This window comes from Salvelinus fontinalis, chromosome 21 (assembly GCF_029448725.1).
Source record: "Salvelinus fontinalis isolate EN_2023a chromosome 21, ASM2944872v1, whole genome shotgun sequence".
In the NCBI taxonomy this organism is placed as follows: Eukaryota; Metazoa; Chordata; class Actinopteri; order Salmoniformes; family Salmonidae; genus Salvelinus; species Salvelinus fontinalis.
The window spans coordinates 41,203,335-41,222,645 of record NC_074685.1 but is presented as its reverse complement, the minus strand read 5'-3'; the positions used below and the strand labels follow the sequence as shown (position 1 = coordinate 41,222,645).

The 19,311-nt window shown below is 43.5% G+C and overlaps 1 protein-coding gene across 1 annotated transcript; it reads left to right on the top strand.

Annotated features, from left to right (window-relative positions):
* Positions 1-19,292, top strand: LOC129818281 (uncharacterized). Its single transcript, XM_055874025.1, has 5 exons — positions 1-303; positions 15,738-16,159; positions 16,545-18,210; positions 18,437-18,715; positions 18,827-19,292. Exons 2-5 carry the CDS (start codon positions 15,790-15,792, stop codon positions 19,290-19,292), a joined length of 2,781 nt encoding a protein of 926 aa, XP_055730000.1. The 5' UTR covers positions 1-303; positions 15,738-15,789.
* Positions 19,293-19,311: the final 19 nt, after the last annotated feature.

The window sequence follows — 19,311 nt, the reverse complement described above, 5'->3', positions numbered from 1 at the left end:
TCACAAGATAAAGCAAATGACAAAGCCCTGATGTTAAATAGCAGGCGAAGATGTTTCGATTTCAAAACGATTTAGAGCACAGTTGAAAAGTTAATACGCTGACTATAATGGACTAATTAGAAAAATAAAAGCAGTCAGTTTCAATGCGTGAGATAAGACCTGTGTCTCACGGCCAATGCTTGAGAGTTGGCAGCTCGGAGAAGGCTAGGCTACAGTAACGTAACCTATGATATCTCAAGTATTGGCACCTACAGAAATAGTTTTACACTGAATTCTGATGACAGGACAACCTGAGCATAAAAGGTAGGCAATATCTATCATTGATACCTAACTAAGTTATTTTTAGCCGACTTACAGTAATGTCAACGCCATCACTTTTATTTTATATTCCGTGAACTGATGGAGATGAAATGGTTGAACATTGTAGTTTCATTGTAAGAGAGCAGGGGTGATTTACTTGAAAGACGTGTAGCCAAGTAACGTTACTGTTAAGATCTCTCATTTCACTTCAATGGATTGATTTCATATCGAGGTAAATCGCCTGTATAAGAGTTTGCACTCGACTCAAAAAAGTCCTGATATTACCAGCTAATCTGTTTGACATGCCTTAAAAGTGAGAGAAACCCATGGCGGTTAGTCAACCTAAAAGTGAAACTGAAAACCGGTATGAACATTGCACGCCCAACGTTAGTTGTGGGCATGGTTTACCAGGTCTAGGCACAATTTCTAATCCAGGGACCTCTGAAAACCCGCCAAGGTCTGAAAACTAGCTCAACATTTTGAAGCAAGAGAGGAGTTGTAACATTTATCCAATAAAACTTTTTCCCCCCATAAAGTGAGCGAATTAAAAAAGTAATATCGACGTCATTTTTAATGACGTAGACTAAGAAACAAAATTCAGTTTAATGTCAAAATAATAATTATTCCAGATCATTTTCCATCAGTGGATTTCGATTTAAGTTGTTTTGACTGCTATGATTAAGTAATAAGACCCGAGGAAGTGTGGTATATGGCTTTTAAATCAATTTGCCAGCTCCAGGTAGGCTACACAAGTGGTACAAATTGATTTGCAATGACTCCAATGATATTGTCATTTCAATATATTTATTGTATCAAATGGTAGGCTACAGGTAGCCTGCAATGGCATAGAAATTAATAGCCTACTTGATGGCCAATATATGCAAATGTAGCCTATCATTCTCCACATTTAATGTAATTTTCATTGTGGACTTTTTCCCATAACACAAGCACGCGAGGGAGTTCCATAACTTCAATTTCAAATTTCTACTCGCGATGCGCTCTAGACCCTAGAATTGAGTATGAGTAAAACCCTTTCCTTGATACTGTTATCCATGAGAAAAGTCAACATTAGAATTAGAGGTCTACCGATTATGATTTTTCAACGCCGATACCGATTATTGGAGGACCAAAAAATCCGATGCCGTTTAATCGGCCGATTTTTATTTATTTATTTGTAATAATTAAATTACAAAAATAGTGAATGAACACTTATTTTAACTTGATATAATACATCAATAAAATCAATTTAGCCTCAAATAAATAATCAAACATGTTCAATTTGGTTTAAATAATGCAAAAACAAAGTGTTGGAGAAGAAAGTAAAAGTGCAATATGTGCCATGTAAGAAAGCTAACGTTTAACGTTTAAGTTCCTTGCTCAGAACATGAGAACATATGAACGCTGGTGGTTCCTTTTAACATGAGTCTACAATATTCCCAGGTAAGAACTTTTAGGTTGTAGTTATTATAGGAATTATAGGACTATTTCTCTCTATACAATTTGTATTTCATATACCTTTGACTATTGGATGTTCTTATAGGCACTTTAGTATTGCCAGTGTAACAGTATAGCTTCCATCACTCTCCTCGCCGCTACCTGGGCTCGAAACAGGAACACATCGACAACAGCCACCCTCGAAGCAGCGTTATCCATGCAGAGCAAGGGGAACAACTACTCCAAGTCTCAGAGCAAGTGACGTTTGAAACGCTATTAGCACGCACCCCGCTAACTAGCTAGCCATTTCACATCGGTTACACCAGCCTAATCTCGGGAGTTGATAGGCCTGAAGTCATAAACAGCGCAATGCTTGAAGCATTGCGAAGAGCTGCTGGCAAAACGCATGAAAGTGCTGTTTGAATGAATGCTTACGAGCCTGCTGGTGCCTACCATCGCTCAGTCAGACTGCTCTATCAAATCATAGACTTAATTATAACATAATAACACACAGAAAAACGAGCCTTAGGTCATTAATATGGTCGAATCCGGAAACTATCATTTTGAAAACAAAATGTTTATTCTTTCAGTGAAATACGGAACCGTTCCGTATTTTATCTAACGTGTGGCATCCATAAATCTAAATATTCCTGTTACATTACACAACCGTCCTGTGCAAATCCGTCCTGGATCCGCCAGGATCCGCCAGAGCCAGCCAGCCAGGATCCGCCAGAGCCAGCCAGCCAGGATCCGCCAGAGCCAGCCAGCCAGGATCCGCCAGAGCCAGCCAACCAGGATCCGGCCAGAGCCAGCCAGCCAGGATCCGCCAGAGCCAGCCAGCCAGGATTCGCCCCTCAGTCCGGTGCTGTCCCTCAGTCCGGAGCTGCCCCTCAGTCCGGTGCTGCCCTTTGGTATAGTGGGATTGACATGGAGGGTGGCCATTGGGAGGAGGCCACGGAAGCGGGGTTTGACTATGGTGGGGACCACGACCAGCGCCAGAGCCGCCACCGTGGACAGATGCCCACCCAGACCCTCCCCTAGAGTTTATGCTGGTGCGCCCGGAGTTCGCACCTTAAGGGGGGGTTATGTCACGTTCCTGACCTGTTTTCCTTTTTCTTGTATTTATTTAGTTAGTCAGGGCGTGAGTTGGGTGTGTTTGTCTATGTTTGATTTTCTATGTTGGGATGTTTGTGTTCGGCCTGGTATGATTCTCAATCAGAGACAGCTGTCAATCGTTGTCCCTGATTGAGAATCATACTTAGGCAGCCTGGGTTTCACGTGTGTTTGGTGGGGGTTTGTTTCCGTGTCTGTGTTTGTTGCACCACACGGTACTGTATCGGATTATGCACTTCGTTTATTTGTTTTGTAATTCAGTATTCAGTTTCGTTTTAATAAATCATTATGAACACTAACCACTCTGCGTATTGGTCCGATCCGTCTCGCCTCTCCTCGTCCGAGGAGGAGGAAGAATATGACGATAGCCATAACATTAGGCCCACTGCTTTCCCCCTCATTTATTTTAATCTTTCGAAAAGAGACTCAAGCAGCCCTTACCGTGGGCAGTAAATATTCAGCCATAAATGTCTATTCACAACGTTTGTTTTCAATTTAGAGAGCTTGCAGGTTTTAGTTTACGCCAAGGTTTAGCTAGTAAGAGCAAGATGGAAAGCGAGCAGCAACGTATCTCTACAAGTGTATTCATGTTTGATTGTTGGGATTGTGGTTTTAGTCTAACAATCGGGGTCGGTGGGATTCTTTATTTTTTCCCCTTTTTTCTATGTTTATTGTTTCCTTCCTAAAGAGACACATAGGTCACTTCTGTGTTCAAACCAAAGTTGAAACATTTCCTAACTATCTACATATGATAGATTTCCATTCAGTTACATATTTGAAACCCAACTATGCTTAATCCACTAAAATAAGTCACATTCAACGTAAAAGGTCTTAACAGCCCGATTAAAAGGAAGAGAGTCTATACATACCTTAAGAAATTAAAGGCTGACATTGTGTTTTTACAAGAAACACATCTTACAGCCAGTGAACACAAGAAATTGAAGAGGGAATGGGTAGGACAAGTTTTTGCGTCCTCTTTTAACTCCAAAGCAAGAGGAACTGCAATTTTGATAAGTAGACACATCCCCTTCTGCGTCAACAACACCATCTCTGATCCCTCTGGCAGGTTTGTTTTGGTGCAGGGGCATATGTTTTCAGAGTCTTGGACCCTATTGAATATCTATGCTCCTAACTTCGATGACCATATGTTTATTCAGAATGTCTTCCTTCAGGTTGCTCAAGCACCACCAGGATGGTTACTGGTTGGAGGAGATTTAAATTTTTGTTTAGATACAGTTCTTGATAGGTCCTCTGATAAACCCTCACTTCTTACCAAAGCCAGCAAGCTCACCATGTCATTCATGAAAGATCTCAATTTACTAGACATCTGGAAACAGTTGCACCCACAGGATAGGGACTACTCTTTTTATTCACACCCACACAAGATACACACACACGCATAGATAACTTTTTACTGTCGACACAACTGTTTCATAGAGTGTTAGATGTCGAGTATCTCCCCAGATTACTTAGTGACCATTCTCCCGTGGTATTATCAATCTCCATTCCTACCAAGGTAAATGGAGCATATAGATGGAGACTAAATTCTACACTCCTAAAGCAACCTGAATTTTGTGCATTCATCAAAGAGCAGATCAATATTTTCACTTTGACAAACAAACCCTCCGCTCCTGACAGTTTCATTCTTTGGGACACATTGAAGGCCTATCTGAGGGGACAGATCATTTCCTATACTAAAGGGCTGAAGAGAAAACACGGTGCGGAACTGAGTGCCCTTGAATCTGAAATCTCAGAGCTAGAGAAAACCTACCAAAGAGGCCCGACTAAAGATCTATACAGGCTTTTGGTAAATAAAAAACTGAAATATAATATTCTGAACACATATCAAGCTGAGAGGGCCATCACTAAATCAAAACAGCGTTATTACGAGCTTGGAGAGAAAGCTCACAAAGTATTGGCATGGCAACTGAAAGCAGAGGAAAGTAAGAGGACAATTAATGCTATAGAAACTCTTACTAATGAGATATCTTTCGACCCTACTGAAATTAATAATACTTTTAAGAAATACTATGAAGACCTCTACACTTCCCAATCAAGCGATGATCTATCAGAGATCGACTCCTTTCTCTCCTCTCTCAACCTGCCATGCCTGTCAGGGGAAGACAGCGAGCGCCTGAGTGAACACTTCTCAGTTCCTGAATTGTTGGAGGCCATTAAATCCTTACCTTCTAATAAATCTCCTGGGGAGGATGGCTTCCCTCCAGAGTTCTATAAAGAATTTAGGGAGCTGTTGGTCCCCTACCTTATGGAGGTACTTAAAAAAGCCAGGGAAGACAACTGCTTATCAGAGTCTTTCTCTCAAGCAGTGATTACTGTAAACCACAAGAAAGGGAAAAATCCACTAAAGTGCGCCTCATATAGACCAATCTCTCTCCTTAACACAGATTGTAAACTGGTCACCAAGATGCCATCTAAGAGACTGGAGTCATGTCTTCCCCTGTTGGTCAACCCAGATCAGACTGGCTTCATAATTAATAGATTGTCCTCCAATAATCTCAGAAGGTTCTTTGATATAATTCACCTAGCTAACAAAAACAAAATACCTAGTGTCGCAGTCTCCCTCGACGCTGAAAAGGCCTTTGATAGGGTTGAATGGTCATACCTCTTTCGCGTCTTGGAAAAGTTTGGTTTAGGTACCGTGTTTGTAAATTTGATAAAATCACTCTACAAAACTCCTAAAGCTAGGATTGCTACCAATGGGATTACTTCCTCCTCTTTCCCTCTCTATAGGGGGAACAGACAAGGTTGCCCAATTAGCCCCCACCTCTTTGCCCTCGCCATCGAACCGTTGGCTGAGGCTATTAGAACGTGCCCTGACATACATGGCTTTGAGGTGGGCCCCCATACCCATAAATTATCACTCTTTGCAGACGACCTTATCTTATTTCTAACAAACCCAGAACACTCCCTCTCTCACTTGCAGATCCTACTACAGTGTTATAGTTCTTTCTCTGGATATACGGTCAATTTTGATAAAAGCGAAATCTTACTGTTGTCTGTCTTTGACCATCATACCATCAAGCACAAGTCCTTTTAGATGGTCGCCTATGGGCTTCACATATTTGGGCATAATGGTGGATGGTAACCTGAACAACCTCTATAAACTCAATCTGGCCAGTTTGTTGCAAAAGGTGGAGGGTGACCTTTGTAAATAGATGGACTTACCTCTCACTCTACTGGGTAGAATCAATGTAATTAAAAGGAATGTCCTGCCCAGATTTCTATATCTGTTTCAATCTCTCCCTATCCCTGTTCTCGCAGCATTCTTTTCCTCTCTCGACAAGATGACCAGATGGTTTATCTGGCACGGCAAAACCCCTAGGGTTGGCCTGGATAAACTGACCCTGGATTACAGTCAAGGGGGCTTAAACCTCTCCAATTTTAGAATGTACTACTGGGCAGCACAGTCTAGGTTTCTGGCTCAGAGGTTTGACAAGGGTCCCTTTACCTCATGGTTGAACATTGAAAAGCTTGAGGTAAATGATGACACTGGGGCAGAATTGTTTTACAAATGGGACAGAAAATCTATAAAAACCATCACAGACAACCCTTTAATCATACATTCTGTCCTGGCATGGTGCAAACTGCATGAGCTGTTCGGACGAAGGGGATTCCTTTCCCCTAAAACCCCTTTATGGAACAATAGATTGATTCCTATGTTTTTCCAGAACAACCATTAACACAACCTTACGGTTAACTCGTGAGGCAGGTGGTTAGAGCGTTGGACTAGTTAACCGTAAGGTTGTGTTAAAGGTTGCGTCAATCGAATCTGGTATCAGGATAAAATGTGATTCAGAGTCACCGAATATACTTTAAGTATTTTTATTTAACATAAGCGATAAATGGTAAATGCAATTTTCATATATACGGGTTCACTGTATCACCACGCAGGGTAAAGCAGAGAACTGACTGAAATAGTACAGACTTCTTTTATACTGTGACAGATGTAGTTCCAACTTTAGAGTTGGCCTGTCACAGGTTGAGGCTTAGCGTGGTTTAAACTTGCTAGCCTATCAGTGGTGCCCAGGCTGGTCCCAGCCTCACAGCACACAGGATCCTGTAACGGCTTTCTTCTGTGGACGAAGGAGAGGACCAAAGCGCAGCGTGGTTAGTGTTCATCATGTTTAATAAAGAACATAAACGTGAACACTACAAATACAAAACCAACAAATGTGAAAAACCGAAACAGTCCTATCTGGTGCATAGACACAAAGACAGAAAACAACCACCCACAAAAACCCAACACAAAACAGGCTACCTAATTATGGTTCCCAATCAGAGACAATGACTAACACCTGCCTCTGATTGAGAACCATATCAGGCCAAACATAGAAACGAAAACTAGACACACAACATAGAATGCCCACTCAGCTCACGTCCTGACCAACACTAAAACAAAGAAAACACAAAAGAACTATGGTCAGAACGTGACAGTACCCCCCCCAAGGTGCGGACTCCGGCCGCAAAACCTGAACCTATAGGGGAGGGTCTGGGAAGGCATCTGTCCGCGGTGGCGGCTCTGGCGCTGGACGTGGACCCCACTCCACCATAGTCTTTGTCCGCTTCACTAACGTCCTTTGAGCGGCGACCCTTGCTGCCGACCCTGGCCTGGGAACCCTAATAAAGGGCCCCACCGGACTGAGGAGCGCCTCTGGACTGAGGAAACTCCTCTGGACTGAGGGGCAGCTCATGACTGAGGGGCGGCTCATGACTGAGGGGCGGCTCATGACTGAGGGGCGGCTCTGGACTGAAGGGCGGCTCCGGACTGAAGGGCGGCCCTGGCAGCTCCTGACTGGCGGGCGGCTCTGGCAGCTCCTGACTGGCGGGCGGCTCTGGCAGCTCCTGACTGGCGGGCGGCTCTGGCAGCTCCTGACTGGCGAGCGGCTCTGGCAGCTCCTGACTGGCGGGCGGCTCTGGCAGCTCCTGACTGGCGCTGGGCAGACGGGCAGCTCAGACGGCGCTGGGCAGCGCAGGCGGCGCTGGGCAGACGGGCAGCTCAGGCGGCGCTGGGCAGACGGCAGACTCTGGCCTGCTGAGGCGCACAGTAGGCCTGGTGCGTGGTGCCGGAACTGGTGGTACCGGGCTGGAGACACGCACCACTGGGAGAGTGCGAGGAGCAGGAACAGGGCACACTGGACTCTTGAGGCGCACTATAAGACTGGTGCGTGGTACCGGCACTGGTGGTACCGGGCTGAGGGCACGCACCTCAGGGCGAGTGCGGGGAGAAGGAGCAGTGCGTACAGGGCTCTGGAGACGCACAGTAGGCCTGGTGCGTGGTGCCGGAACTGGTGGTACCGGGCTGGGAACACACACCACTGGGCGAGTGCGGGGAGGAGGAACAGGGCGCACTGGACTCTGGAGACGCACAGGAAGCCTGGTGCGTGGTGTTGGCACTGGTGGTACTGGGCTGGGAACACGTACCTCAGGGCGAGTGCTAGGTGCTGAAACTGGAGCCCTGGTACGTGGTGCCTGCACCGGAGGGCTGCTGCGAAGAGGTGGCACAGGACGTGCAGGGCTAGGGAAGCGCACAGGAGGCCTGGTGCGTGGGGCTGGCACAGTCTTCACCAGACGGCTAGCGTGCACCTCAGGACGAGTATGGAGAGCTGACTCAGGTGACATCAAATCCCCGACACGCTCCGTCGGGCGGATGTCGTGCCTTATGCACCAAACCAGCACCTCCCTTATAACTCTCCTCCAATCTCCCCATTAACTCCTTTACTGTCTCTGCTTCGCTCACCTCCAATACCGCACTGACCGGCTCTGGTTCCATCCTTGGCTCCTTACGGTAAGCAGGGGGAGTTGGCTCAGGTCTGACTCCTGACTCTGCCACACCCCCCCGTGTACCCCCCCCAAGAAATTTTTGGGGCTGCCTCTCAGGCTTCCAGCCGCGCCATCGTGCTAACCTCATTCGCCGGTATCCCTCCACGCACTGCTCCAGCGAATCCTAGGCGGGCTCCGGCACTCTCTCTGGATCAATCGACCACCTGTCTATCTCTTCCCAAGTGGTAAAATCCAGATTCTGCTGCCGAGCTAGCTCCTCAAAATGCCGCCTCTCTGCTTTCGCTGCCTCCAGCTCTGCCTTGGGGCGGCGATATTCCCCTGGCTCTGCCCAAGGTCCTTTTCCGTCCAACTTGTCCTCCCCAAGTCCATTTTTCCTGACATCGCTGCCTCTCTTGCTCCTGCCCATTGCCACGCTGCTTGGTCCTATTTTGGTGGGTGGTTCTGTAACGGCTTTCTTCTGTGGACGAAGGAGAGGACCAAAGCGCAGTGGGGTTAGTGTTCATCATGTTTAATAAAGAACATAAACGTGAACACTACAAATACAAAACCAACAAATGTGAAAAACCGAAACAGTCCGATCTGGTGCATAGACACAAAGAAAGAAAACAACCACCCACAAAAAAACTAACACACAACAGGCTACCTAATTATGGTTCCCAATCAGAGACAATGACTAACACCTGCCTCTGATTGAGAACCATATCAGGCCAAACATAGAAACGGAAAACTAGACACACAACATAGAATGCCCACTCAGCTCACGTCCTGACCAACACTAAAACAAAGAAAACACAAAAGAACTATGGTCAGAACGTGACAGATCCAGATATCCGCAAGTGTTTGTTGTGAAGTTTGAGTTGAGTTGTCGGTGGCTACACTGCTCAGTTCCTGTTTTCTTGTTATTCAGCATTTTTCCATCTTGTCTCAACCTTCTGGTTAGCACAGTCGACACCCTAGATCAGGGGTCGGGAACCTATGGCTCCCGAGCCAGGTGTGGCTCTTTTGATGATTGCATCTGGCTCGCAGATAAAACAAAATATTCTCACTTTTTTTTTATTTTTTATTATTATTTTTTATTAATTCTCGCCCCTTTTCTCCCCAATTTTCGTGGTATCCAATCGCTAGTAATTACTATCTTGTCTCATCGCTACAACTCCTTGTTTTAATCCATCCATCGATTTTTCACTGCTCATGTCCTGTTCAGGGCTGCAGGAGCAATTGTCCATTATTTTAATTAAATGATACTGGCCTACGTTGGCCGTTGCTAGGTAAAACAGGTAAACGCCTCCTTTTGAATCAGTCTGCTCGGTCATTAGCTCAAAGCTAACCCTTCGACGAAGAAGATGGCGAAAAGAAAAAAAGATGACGAGTATCGTACATTTCAGGACGAATGGACCGAAGAATTCGCCTTTGTGGAGAGAGCAGGTTCTGCGGTGTGTCTAATTTGCAATGACAAAATTACATCGATGAAACGGTCGAATGTAAAGCGGCACTTCGACACGCGCCATGCTACCTTTGCATCAAAATACCCTGCGGGAGACAGCAGACAGAAAGCGTGCCAAGAGCTACTGAGCAGGGTGCAAGCTAGCCAGCAGCAACTCCGCGTATGGACCAGGCAAGGTGACTATAATTCCGCTAGCTTTGCTGGATCTTTAGCAATAGTGAGGAACGGAAAACCATTCACAGATGGCGAGTATGCTAAAACGTTCATGCTGGATGTAGCCAATGAACTTTTTGATGATCTTCCGAACAAAGACAAGATAATTAAACGGATACAAGACATGCCTCTGTCGGCAAGAACTGTTCATGATCGTACCATCGTGATGGCAAACAAAGTGGAGGAAACGCAAGTGAAGGACATAAATGCAGCGCCGTTCTTTTCCCTGGCTTTGGATGAGTCAACAGACGTGAGCCATTTGTCGCAGTTCAGCGTGATTGCAAGATATGCTGTTGGTGACACACTGCGCAAAGAAAGTCTTGCAGTTCTGCCATTAAAAGGGTCCACAAGAGGTGAGGATTTATTTAAGTCTTTCATGGAGTTTGCTCAAGAAAAAAATCTACCTATGGATAAACTTCTCTCAGTGTGTACTGATGGTGCTCCGTGTATGGTGGGGAATAAAAAAGGATTTGTGGCGCTTCTCCGTGAACATGAAAATAGACCCATCCTAAGTTTCCATTGCATTCTACACCAGGAGGCACTTTGTGCTCAGATGTGTGACAGGCAGTTTGGGGAAGTGATATCGCTGGTCATTCGTGTGATCAACTTTATTGTTGCTCGAGCCTTAAATGATCGCCAGTTTAAAACACTGCTGGATGAAGTTGGAAATAACTATCCTGGTCTGCTTTTGCACAGCAATGTGCGTTGGTTGTCAAGAGGGAAGGTGCTTAGCCGTTTTTACGGCTTGCCTGAAAGAAATCCGGACTTTCCTTGAAATGAAAGGCATCGAGCATCCTGAGCTAGCCGAAACTGAGTGGCTCCTCAAGTTTTACTATCTCGTAGATATGACTGAACATCTGAACCAGCTCAACGTGAAAATGCAAGGCATTGGAAATACAGTGTTATCCCTTCAACAAGCTGTGTTTGCTTTTGAAAACAAGCTAGAACTTTTCATCATGGATCTTGAAACAGGTCGGTTACTACATTTTGAAAAACTGAGCCAATTTAAAGATGCATGCACAGCAAGTGAGCCTATTCAAAACTTTGATCTCCACCAGCTAGCTCGCTGCACATCCAGTCTCCTACAGTCATTCAAAGCACGCTTTGGAGAATTTCGTGAGCACACTTGTCTTTTTAAGTTCCTCACCCTTCCAAACGAGTGTTCACTGAACACAGCCAACCTGAGTTACATTCCTGGTGTCTCCGTCAGAGATTTTGAAGCAGAAGTGGCTGACCTGAAGGCCTCAGACATGTGGGTGAATAAGTTCAAGTCACTGAATGAAGATTTGGAAAGAATCACACGACAGAAAGCGGAGTTGGCGAGCAAGCACATGTGGACAGAAATGAAAAAACTTCAACCCGAAGACCAGTTGATTCTCAAAACTTGGAACGCGCTTCCTGTCACATACCACACACTGCAGCGTGTGAGTATTGCTGTATTGACCATGTTTGGATCTACGTATGCATGTGAGCAGTCATTCTCACATCTTAAAAACATCAAGTCCAACCTACGATCACGTTTAACGGATGAAAGCCTCAACGCTTGCATGAAGCTTAACCTCACCAAGTACCAACCAGACTACAAAGACATCAGCAAATCCATGCAGCACCAGAAGTTGCATTAATGGTGAGTATTATAACAACATTATTTAAGAATAAATTCAGAGGCTTATTATACTGACATTTAGTTGAATTCACTTTTAAAATATATTATATGGCTCTCACTGAAATAAATTTCCACATTTTTTGCTTTCATGGCTCTCTTAGTCAAAAAGGTTCCCGACCCCTGGTCTAGGGTGTCAGGTAGGGTGGAGGTGATATGATTCTTGGCTAGTCTCTCAAAGCACTTCATGATGACGGAAGTGAGTGCTACGGGGCGATAGTCGTTTAGCTCAGTTACTTTAGCTTTCTTGGGAACAGGAACAATGGTGGCCCTCTTGAAGCATGTGGGAACAGCAGGCAGGGATAGGGATAGATTGAATATGTCTGTTAACACACCAGCCAGCTGGCCTTTGCCTGCTCTGAGGACGCGGCTAGGGAAGCCATCTGGGCCGGCAGCCTTGCAAGGGTTAACACGTTTAAATGTTTTACTCACGTTGGCTGCTGTGAAGGAGAGCCCGCAGGTTTTGGTAGCGGGCCGTGTCGGTGGCACTGTATCGGCCTCAAAGCGAGAAAAGAAGTTGTTTAGTTTGTCTGGGAGCAAGACATCGGGGTCCGCGACAGGGCTGGTGTTCTTTTTGTAGTCCGTGATTGACTGTAGACCCTGCTACATACCTCTCGTGTCTGAGCCGTTGAATTGCGACTCTACTTTGTCTCTATACTGACGCTTAGCTTGTTTGATTACCTTGCGGAGGGAGTAGCTACACTGTTTGTATTCAGTGCATATGCTCTGATTTCAAAATGATTTGGAGGTACAGTTGAACATTTAACACACTGAATATAATATTTATATATATAGATTTTTTTAAAGATTATTTTCCGGATTAATTCGAAAACAAGGCAACCGTAGACATGTCGTCCCCCACAAATGATGCAGCGTCCCCCCTTGGGCAAATTGAGATAATGCGTTGATAACAATAACAATTTTCAGTTATCGTGTTTGATCACAGATTATCCATTATATTTATCAGGGCTCGGATTTTTTCTCCAACCTTTTAACATTTTAACTTGGCAAGTGATTTAAGAACAAGTTCTTATTTACAATGACGGTTTACCAAAAGGCAAAAGGCCTCCTGCAGGGATGGGGGCTGCTATATAAAAAAGAAAATAGGACAAAACACACATCACGACAAGAGAGGCAACACAACACTACATAAAGAGAGACCTAAGACGACAACATAGCATGGCAGCAACACATGACAACACAGCATGGTAGCAACACAACATGGCAGCAGCACAAAACAGGGTACAAACATTGTTGGGCACAGACAACAGCACAAAGGGCGAGAAGGTAGAGACAACAATACATCACACAAAGCAGCCACAACTGTTAGTAAGAGTGTCCATGATTGAGTCTTTGAATGGAGAGATTGAGATAAAACTGTCCAGTTTGAGTGTTTGTTGCATTTCGTTCTAGTCGCTAGCTGCAGCGAACTGAAAAGACGAGCGACCCAGGGATGTGTGTGGTTTGGGAACCTTTTAGCAGAATGTGACTGGCAGAACGGGTGTTTGTATGTGGAGAATGAGAGCTGCAGTAGATATATCAGATAGGGGGGAGTGAGGCATAAGAGGGTTAAATAATTAATAAATAATTATTTCCTATAAAGGTCGAAGATGTAACATATGTTTCCCAAAACACCACACAGAGAGAAGGTTCGCTAAGTGCATCGCTGAGGCATGTGTCCATACTGATAGGATCAAATGAAAGGAAACGCTGCTCTCGGATGGGCTTTCTCCATTCAAATCTTACCTTAACCTTTTGTCAGTAGGGGGGCGCTATTTTCACTTTTTTTTTAAATCGTGCCCAAATTAAACTGCCTCGTACTCTATTCTTGCTCGTACAATATGCATATTATTATTACTATTGGATAGAAAACACTCTCAAACCGTTTGAATTATATCTGTTAGTAAAACAGAACTCATTTTGCAGCAAACTTCCTGATAGGAAGTGAAAAATCTTAAATTGAGGTTCTGTTCCAGGGCCTTCCTATTAATTTGCCTGAAATCTATGGATATACATTCACTGCATACGCCTTCCACTAGATGTCAACAGGCAGTGAGAGGTGGAATGGGGTGTCTAGCTTGATCTGAGGCCGAACAAGAGCTTTTGGAATGACGTGTCTGGAATTTTCATTGTCTTCGAAGGCGCGAGAAGGAACCCCAGATTGCCTTCTGAAAAGCTTTCGGTATACACGTTAGATATCTCCGGCTCTGATTTTATTTGATAGATGTGATAAAAACATCAATGTCGTTTTTTTCAACCGAGTTATATCAGTTTATTGAACGTTTATTGCGAGTTTTGGAATTTCTTTTCTTTGCGTCATGTGAAGTTAGGCACGTTTGCGCCACATGGCTAGCTATGGTTGCTAATACGACAGGAGAAGAGGACCTTCTACAACCAAACAACGATTATTCTGGACAACGGACTCCTTGTACAAGATTCTGATGGAAGCTCAGCAAAAGTAGGAACGATTTATGATGTTATTTCGTATTTCTGTGGAAAATGCTTAGTCATATTTTCCGCACTTATTGCGGGCGCTGTCTCGCTATAACGTAAGCTGTATGTTGTACTAAAGTTATTTAAAAAAATCTAACACAGCGGTTGCATTAAGAGCTAGTGTATCTTTCATTTGCTGTACAATATGTATTTTTTAGTAAAGTTTATGATGAGTTATTTGATTAGATTAGGTGACTGTCCAAAATATATCCGGAGAATTTTGTACATTTTGACTACGTATTCACATTGTAAAACCACGATTTGTACCGCTAAATATGCACATTTTCGAACAAAACATATATGTATTGTGTAACATGATGTTATAGACTGTCATCTGATGAAGTTTGTCAAGGTTAGTGAATAATTGTATATCTTTTGCTGTTTTTTTGCGATCGCTACCTTTGCGGTGAATGAATGCGGTTGTGTGTTTGGCTATTGTAGTAAGCTAATATAATGCTATATTGTGTTTTCGCTGTAAAACACTTAAAAAATCTGAAATATTGGCTGGATTCACAAGATGTTTATCTTTCATTTGCTGTACACCATGTATTTTTCATACATGTTTTATGATGAGTATTTAGGTATTTCACGTTGCTCTCTGTAATTATTCCGGCTGTTTCTTGGTTAGTGACTAATTATATCTCTATTTGGTCGGTTTTGTGATAGCTACCTATGCGGTAAAAAATTGTGAAAATATGCGGTTGAGTCTTTTGCTATTGTGGTTAGCTAATAGAAATACATATTGTGTTTTCGCTGTAAAACATTTTAAAAATCGGAAATGATGGCTGGATTCACAAGATGTGTATCTTTCATTTGGTGTCTTGGACTTGTGATTTCATGATATTTATATGCTAGTATTTACTTGTGGCGCTATGCTAGGCTATGCTAGTCAGCTTTTTTACTGATGAGGATACTCCCGGATCAGGGATGGTGACCAAGTAGAGATTAACATTATAGTTATTCCACACTACTGATGACGGATCAGCTCTTAGAAATATGATATCACCTATGGCTGCAAATATTGTGGTGGCTTATTATAATGCTTACCCTAATTATAATGCACTAAATCAAGATGTGGCACATCATTGTACACACGTTAGGCTACACATTATGAAATACACTGAGTGTACAAAACATTAGGAACAACTTCCTAATATTGAGTTGCTCCCCCTTATCAGCTTCACATGTACTGCAAAAACATAGGCATTGTAGATAGACAGGGGGAAATTATTTGATATAGCTTCATAATATTATGTCTTACATTGTATTTTACAGGTACGAAGGCAGACAAAGTTTACAGCTATAAAGCTGTAAGGGAACCCACAACATGGCAAGCACACAGCAGTCTGCTTTTGAGTATGTCCAAAATGGCAGAGCCCTTCTTGAGGGTCACCTCCAGAAACCCTCCTTGGTCGTTGATGAGTTGCGAAAGAATAACATCCTCAGTGAAAAACAAGTTAGAGAAATTAAATCCCATAAAAAGAGGTCTGTCAAAACCAGAAAGATGCTGGACATGATTATCAAGAAAGGGGAATATGCCAGTTATGAACTGTTAAAAATATTGTACAACACAAGGAACCAAACCTTACCAAGAACAAACCCTACCCAGAATCAACCTCGCCACCCAGATTTACATCAATGGATCAGCTGCTTTTCGTTTACGGATGACCCAGATTTACAGAGTGGCCTCGTCTCTGGTACGTAATGTGATCCAGCTGCTAGTATATGACAATAGAGTTGAGATTACAGGGTAGGTTAGCATGTGTTGGGGTATGATCTTTGACCCTCTGTAACTTTCTCACATCATTATTCACGATTCATTCAGGATTATCCGTAGTCATGGTAGCATCCACATTAATGTAGAAGTGTTTAGAAACATTATATTCTTATATACAATAAGTGATTCCAAAATGACACAGTACATAGTTTACCATTAATTTCATTCAAATAATCTGAAACACAACCAAAACAAACTGCAAATGATTCCAACAAGTTTGTAGCGTCACAAGCTTGAAGTAGTCATTTGGAAAATGTAAGGAAATGTTAGTGTTTTCTCATTATTCTTGTCTGTTTTCTCTCCAGAATCAGGGCCTTGTGAGAGGTACAAAAGGCAGCTGCGAACGAAAGCCGTTGAGTTTCTTCATGCAAAATGGGACCAGCACATGCATTTCCTCAAAGACAAGGCAAAATGCAAACCCTTTACTTACATTCCTGTCGTTTTGGACACCGACTCGAGTGAGCTGTCCAAAACTAAAAGCAAGTACAAAAAAGCACGCTCTAAGAAACTTAAGACTTACATTCCAAGAGACAAGGGAAAACTGTCCCCTGGTCACTTACTGGAAAGCAGTGAGAAAAAGATTCTACTTGTTGGTAAACCTGGTATTGGAAAGACAACTGTTGTCCAGCAAGTTTTGAATATCTGGGCAGAGAATGAGAATCCTCAAGAGAGTTATATGTTCTACTTTGATGAGCCTTCGATGAGATCAATGTCTCACTCTTCACAGCCCTCATCCTTGAGGTCTCTGCTGTTTGAAAGATACCTTAAGCCAGAGGAAGGCACAGAGGATGTGGTGCTGTGTGATATTCAAAATAATTCAGAAAATGTTATCTTCGTGTTTGATGGGATCATGGATGTGATTGGCAACCCCGTGCTAAATAACATTATGGCAAAAGAACTTCTGTGTGATGCCAAGATTCTGACCACGTGCAGACCAGAGGCAGAAGACTGCGAGTTTTTATCTGACTGGCCGTCTTACAGAGTGGAGGTCCAAGGATTCAACAACGAGTCCATCCATGCTTACTTAAAGTGGATGTTAGGCACTGAGGATGACTATGTTTGTAGTGTTGCGAGCAACGACGCACTATTCAGTCTATGCCATGTCCCAATGTACGCTTTCATAGTGACTGCTTGTATTTCATTTAGTCCCTGTGAGGCTAAAAACCACCCATGCACCATAACAGAAATGTATGTGCGGATCTTTCGTCATTGCATGAAAAGACATGGTGACCAAAATGTTGAGTATCTGGATAAGTACATTCATGACAATATGGGGAACATCAAGTTTCTAGCTATAAACTCTTTCCAAGCATTACTTGCGAAAACTGTAAACTTGACAGAAATGGATTGCAAGGACAACAGTGTTCAACATGCGTTCTTGACCTCCAGTGCAGCAAAGGAATCGTCAACTGGCCATTCGTTTGCTTTTCTCCACAACACGATGCAGGAGTTTTGGGCTGCTCTTTTCCTGTTGATGACACCTGGAAACATCACCTCCGTCCTTCAACAGTGCCAGACAGAAGAAGGAAAGTACTTGAAGTACATTGTGTCCTTCCTCTGTGGACTCTTGTCCAGTGACATTGCTGAATTGATTAACTGTGTAGTGCCAGAGGACCAGATAAGGGAAATATCTGACATATACCTTGAGAAAGTCATAGACACCTTCCTCGGGCCTGCAATACTACAGGGACATGATGAGTCCCATACCGAGTTGGATGCTGATCTCCTCTTCGTTTGCCAGTGCTTGTATGAGCACCAGTCACCCGAAGCCTGCTCACTCCTTCTACAAAAAGTGGAGTATGAGCTTGATCTCTGTGGACAATATCTCGATCCTCAACAGTGCTGTGCCGTGTCATATGTAATCAACCAGTCCACAAACAGGAATGTCCGTCTGTACCTGAATGACTGCACTTTCTCTGATCCAGGATTGAGGCTGATTCTGGGCTCTTTGAAAAATCTTCAATGTCTCAGGTGAGTCTGCAATCAGTGATCATTTCCACTATGCTTGTAGCTTTGGAAGTGCTCTCAGCTCTGGCTGGAAGAGTTTAGACAGTATATTCATACTAATTGGTAAGATATTGTATCAATACATAAACTAACAGATTCTGAAAGTATCACATTGACATGGTACATAACATGGTTTGAACACTATCATCTTGCCTTTAGATAATTACAGTAACATAACTTGTGTTAATAGATTGGATCCCACTACACAATGTCAGGTGTGGAAAGCTGCTCTTCACTCAGGGAACCCGAGTGACTCTGAAGGCTTGCTAAGACTGTGTGAATATGAAATTCACTTAAGAGTCAAGGAGCAACAGGACCAAAAGGTGTGGGAGAGAGTGGGAGAGGTCCTGAAGCGCAAGAGACCAGAGAAGGTCAAACTCTGTCTACATTTGGTTGACAACTCACTGCACGCAGCTGATTCCTTGGGAAAGAGCATATTTGACTGTTTGCCAAGCGTTGAGGCTATCAGGTGGGTACATTAAATGTACTGGAGGGTCATTATGTAGGTTGTTTATTATGTAGCTGAGATCAAACATCATTATGATAACTGAATAACCATTGTATAAAACCATTATTTTAGGTTTGTTGAACCTGTTGATCTGAGACGATCGTTAGTGGCATGGAAAATGGAGGTGAGGTCATTCCAGCAGGATATCTTGATGCACGGGGCTCTGTACCAGATGGAGACGGGACTGAAATCTGTAGAGGACCTGCAAGCAGTGCTTTGTCTGGCTAGCACATATTCTTTAGAGGAACAGAGCAAATTCATTTTGAGTTTGTACCAACATATAGGAAAATATGAGCATGATGAAGGTGTAGCAGTTCTACCAATATTGCAGCCAGTTTTCAAGTCATTTCCTGCAGTCTGGTACATACACTTTGCTGATACGAAGGCCTCTGTCCTCCTTGAGGTGATGAAACTCCAAAACGTGAAGAAACCAGTGGAGCTGTGGTGGTCAAATGATGAGTGTGACATGAGCCTCATTCATTGTTTGCCTTATATTTCACAGCTAAGGCAAGTTCTGTTATGTTATTTGTCTGATTGAAATCCATTTTGTTTATGCG